This window comes from Mastomys coucha, unplaced genomic scaffold (genome assembly GCF_008632895.1).
Source record: "Mastomys coucha isolate ucsf_1 unplaced genomic scaffold, UCSF_Mcou_1 pScaffold5, whole genome shotgun sequence".
Taxonomy (NCBI): Eukaryota; Metazoa; Chordata; class Mammalia; order Rodentia; family Muridae; genus Mastomys; species Mastomys coucha.
In genome coordinates this window covers 31,159,006-31,163,864 of record NW_022196911.1, presented here as the reverse complement: position 1 = coordinate 31,163,864, position 4,859 = coordinate 31,159,006, and the positions used below count along the sequence as shown (strand labels likewise).

The 4,859-nt window shown below is 49.3% G+C and overlaps 1 protein-coding gene across 1 annotated transcript; it reads left to right on the top strand.

Annotated features, from left to right (window-relative positions):
* Positions 1–3,339: 3,339 nt before the first annotated feature.
* On the top strand, positions 3,340–4,859 carry Fbll1 (fibrillarin like 1). The gene has a single exon (XM_031351624.1). The coding sequence runs from the start codon at positions 3,773–3,775 to the stop codon at positions 4,745–4,747; it is 975 nt and encodes a 324-aa protein (XP_031207484.1). The 5' UTR covers positions 3,340–3,772; the 3' UTR covers positions 4,748–4,859.

The window sequence follows — 4,859 nt, the reverse complement described above, 5'->3', positions numbered from 1 at the left end:
AAAGAAAGAAAGAAAGAAAGAAAGAAAGAAAGAAAGAAAGAAAGAAAGAAAGAAAGAAAGAAAAAGAGCAGTCTGTGCTGTTAACCACTGAATCATCTCTCCAGGCCCTAGATTCTAATCTTTAATGTGTGTATCTATGAAAGAGTGGGTATATATAAAGGCCAGGGAACTAGAAAGGGATTTGTGGGGGAGGAAAAGTTTCGGAAAATGGTGTAAAAACGATGGAAGAACACCATGTAACATGGTGTTACATGGAAGTAGAAGGAGGACTATTGGGGGAGGGAGAGTTTAAGTGGTAGGGAGATGAGGAGATGGGTGGGAGAGGGTTGAGGGGAGGTCAATTAAACCAGTATACATGGGATAGAAGAAACTTGGAATCTTATAAAATAATTAAAAACTTTAAAACTCTGAGCTGCCATAGGAACGAGATTGAGGCGAGATCCACAGGCTGGGAAGCTTCAGTGTGGCTTGCCAAGGCCCCTTCATTAAGGGAGGCCCAGAGAAGCAGTTGTAAGCAGAAAGGCCAGGCTTGATGGACTGACTAGGTGGTGCAAAGAATAAGAAAGAGCCCAAGAGAGCCCAGGGAGAGAGGCTCACCTTCAGTAGCCAGGAGCTGATCTCTCCAATTGAGAAGTTCCCCTGGAGTCTGAGAGCTCAGAGCCTGAGACCAAGCACGGGACAGACCTTGAAGCTTCTGAGGGGTCTTTCATTGTGGTCACTGAGTAAATCAGGAACAGGAGGTGGTGGTAGGGGGGCTTAACAGTTCCTAGAATCAAATGAAAATGAAAGCATGACCTACAGCATGACCTATCCTTTGGGATAGGGATAAAGCAGTTCTTAAGGAAAGGTTTGAAGCTATGAACACAATAAAATGTACTTCAAGGTCCTGAGATACAAGAACATTCCAAATCCCAGAGCAGTGAATGGCAAGAAATAATAAAGACCAGGGTAGAAACAGAGAAGGACTGGCCGTTATAACGTGCAGAATGCTGCAACCCTTTAACCTGGTTTCTTATGTTGTGGTGACTCCCCCAACCATGACATTATTTTGTTGCTACTTCATAACTATAGTTTTGCTACTGTTATGAATCATAATGTAAATATCTAATATGCAAGTTATCTGATCTGCAAGCCCTATAGACACTGCAGCTCACAGATTGAGAACTGCCGCTAAACCATCAACTAATTCTTTATTATTACCATTCATTTTTGTTCATTTGTTTTTTGAGACAGGGTTTCTTCTGTGTGGTCCTGGCTGTCCTAAAACTCACTCTGTAGACCAGGCTTGGCCTTAAACTCAGAGATCTTCCTCCTCTGTCTCCCAAGTGCTAAGATGAAAGGTATGTGCCAACATCTGGCAATAATTCTTTTTTCAAGAAAATTATTAATTGCATATGAGTTGTTTGGGTTGAGTTCTGGCAGGCACTGTTAATGCTGTATTCCAGACTCTCAGGTCCACTTCTGATTTCAGCTGCAGTGGGGTTGAACAACCACCATAATGAAGGCAGCCTCCGTGTCATATGCCTCAGGGTCACTGCATCACCTTGGAGCTTGCTGAATGATGATGGGAAACCATTTCCAACATTAGTGGCAGGGCAAATTAGATGGTGGATTAACTTCCCAGCCCCAAAGCCAAAAGCACATAATTTTTTCCTTTTCAAGAAGGGTTTCTCTGTGTAGCCTTAGCTGTCCTGGATTTTTCTCTGTAGACCAGGCCAGCCTTGAACTCATAGAGACCCACCTGCCTCTGCTTCCTGAGTGCTGGGATTAAAGGCATTCTCTATCATTGCCCCGATATCAACACATCATTTCTTTGATGTGCATCATTTTGGGAGTGGATGCTTTGCATACCACTCCCAAGACAACCACTTGCATCTCCATCACCCACAGTGTTTCTCTGCTTTTTTTTTTTTAAAGATTTATTTATTTATTTATTTCATGTGTGTGTGAGTACACTGTCACTGTCTTCAGACACACCAGAAGAGGGCATTGGACCCATTATAGATGGTTGAGAGCAAACAACATGTGGTTGCTGGGAATTGAACTCAGGACCTTTGGAAGAGCAGTTGTTGCTCTTAACCGCTGAGCCATCTCTCCAGCCTGTTTCTCTGTTTTTTTTTTTTTTTTTTTTTTTTTTTTTTTTGAGACAGGGTTTCTCTGTGTAGTCCTGGTTGTCCTGGAACTCACTCTGTAGGCCAAGCTGGCCTCGAACTCAGAAATCTGCCTGCCTCTGCACCACCACTGCCCCGCCTCTCTGCTTCTTAACATGTCATCTCTAGCTGCCCTGTCCTCATTCTCCTAACTCTGTGTGTGATCTTGACATCACCTCCATCAGGACCCATATGAACCTCCTCCCACCCCCACACACTAATATATTTTTCATGCAAAATGGATGCTGGCAAATCTGAATGCATCAAAACCAACATCCTTCTTCAAAAGTTGTTGGATAAGAAACACTAATATTCCAAGTCAAATGCTACTGAGTAATATAATTCTCTCTTCCTTGAGGAAGATCAGCCTTTTAATTTATTCAGGCCTTCAACTGATTAAATGAAACTCACCCACACAATGCAGGACAATCTGTTTTACTTGACAAATTTAAATGTTAACCTCATCCAAAAACTGCCCAGAAACACCCAGAGTGATATTTGATTAAGTCTCTTGAATATCCTATGGCCAAGTCAAGGTGATGCAAAAACTAGTCATCACAAGGTCTGATTGGTAGAAGCACAACCAAGACAGCAAATGTAGTCGTTTTAAATACTCTTCAAATTATAACGAGTGTTTCTCATGAACAAGCTGTCACAGGAATCCTGCATTCCTTCGCTATATCCTCATGCTGACTTGTCGCCCTCATCAAGAAAGACAATATTCAGTGGTTGCGGGGGGGTTGGAGGCAGATAGTCCTGCCATTGCTGTCTGTGGATATGAGACAGGAGAGATTAACCGTGTGCACATCTCAGGATTCAATATCCTCTCTCTGGTTCATGTTCTGATTCTTAGGTGCGTTCCGCCTCTCTGGACTTGGCACTTAATTCCACTAACAGGGAGGTCAGACACGTGCTTAGATCACCTACACAGAAGTCCAGTTTGGCACCAAACCCCACCAATAGTGGTCCAAAGGGACGTGCTTGAGGTAGCTGTCCCTGGTGCTGACCGGACGCTAAAGCCAATGCCGCGACGTCTCGGTTTCTATCCGTAGTGCTGCCCATTTCTTCCTCCCGTTCCTCAAGGTTTGATTGAAAGAATGGTTTTTTAAAGCAAAGACGAAACATCGAGGGTAAACATGCCATTTCCTTTGATGATGAAGTAAGTGCCATATGATTTAGGTTAGTTGCGCATAAGTTTTCTGCGGCCACACGGAAGAGCAAGGAATACAAGGACTGAGCGGATGCACGCTTCCCCTCTCCTGCCAAAGAGACGCTGGCCTCTGGGAGATCCAGGGGAAGAACCCGGAGTCCCTGGGAAAGCAGAGAACGCTAGTGGACTCGAGAGAAGGCAAAGGGTTACAAGTGAGCAGGCTGCGTCTGCGCGCAGCTGGAGCAGGGGGGCTTCCGGGGCTACAGGGGCTACAAAACGGCTGTGATGCAATCACGCAAGTCACCGCGTCAAAAGCGTGGATCCGGGGATGCGCGCACCGTGGCCCCCTGCATCCCGCTGCGGCTAATCCAGCGGGCAGCCACCGCCACCAATTTGTCCCCACTCCGTAGGAACCGCCCGGGGTCCCTTACGATCTCCGACCACCGCGGGAGTTCCTGACAACTGCGGGGCCATGAAACCCGCGGGCGGCCGGGGCGGCGGCGGCGGCTGGAGCTGGGTTGGCGGCAAAGGAGGCGGCAAGGGAGGTGACACGGGCTCAGGGGCCAAAGGCGGCTTCGGGGCACGCACGCGCGGCTCCAGCAGCGGCAGCCGGGGCCGGGGACGCGGCGGCGGCGGGGGCGGGGGCGGTGGAGGCGGCGGCGGAGGCGGCGGCGACAGGCAGCGGCGCGGCGGTCCAGCCAGGAACAAGAACCGCCGCAAGAAGGGCATCACCGTGTCGGTGGAGCCGCATCGGCACGAGGGCGTGTTCATTTACCGCGGCGCGGAGGACGCTCTGGTCACGCTGAACATGGTGCCTGGAGTCTCGGTGTACGGCGAGAAGCGCGTCACTGTGATGGAGAACGGGGAGAAGCAGGAATACCGCACGTGGAACCCCTTCCGCTCCAAATTGGCGGCGGCCATCCTGGGCGGCGTGGACCAGATTCACATCAAGCCCAAGTCCAAAGTGTTGTACCTGGGCGCCGCCTCCGGAACCACAGTCTCTCACGTCTCCGACATCATCGGCCCGGACGGTCTGGTCTATGCGGTTGAATTCTCCCATCGTGCTGGCCGCGATCTGGTCAACGTGGCCAAGAAGCGCACCAACATCATCCCGGTACTGGAAGATGCCCGGCACCCGCTCAAGTATCGCATGCTCATCGGCATGGTGGATGTGATCTTTGCCGATGTGGCCCAGCCGGATCAGTCGCGCATTGTGGCGCTTAACGCCCACACCTTTCTGCGCAACGGAGGCCACTTTCTCATATCCATCAAGGCCAACTGCATCGATTCCACAGCGTCAGCTGAGGCCGTGTTTGCTTCTGAGGTGAGAAAGTTGCAACAGGAGAACTTGAAGCCGCAGGAGCAGCTGACTCTGGAGCCCTATGAAAGGGACCACGCTGTCGTCGTCGGTATCTATCGGCCCCCTCCCAAGAGCAGCAGCAAATAGCGGCAGCAGAAAACCAGGGAAGATGCCCCTGCACTGCCCACGAGACTGTGTCTTTGTGCCTGTCCTAGTGTGTTGTTTTTCTATTTAATAAAATAAACAATTCCCAAGTGTA

Coding starts and splice junctions, on each gene's coding strand:
- Fbll1 (XM_031351624.1), top strand. CDS start 3,773: ATGAAACCCGCGGGCGGCCGGGGCGGCGGCGGCGGCTGGAGCTGGGTT.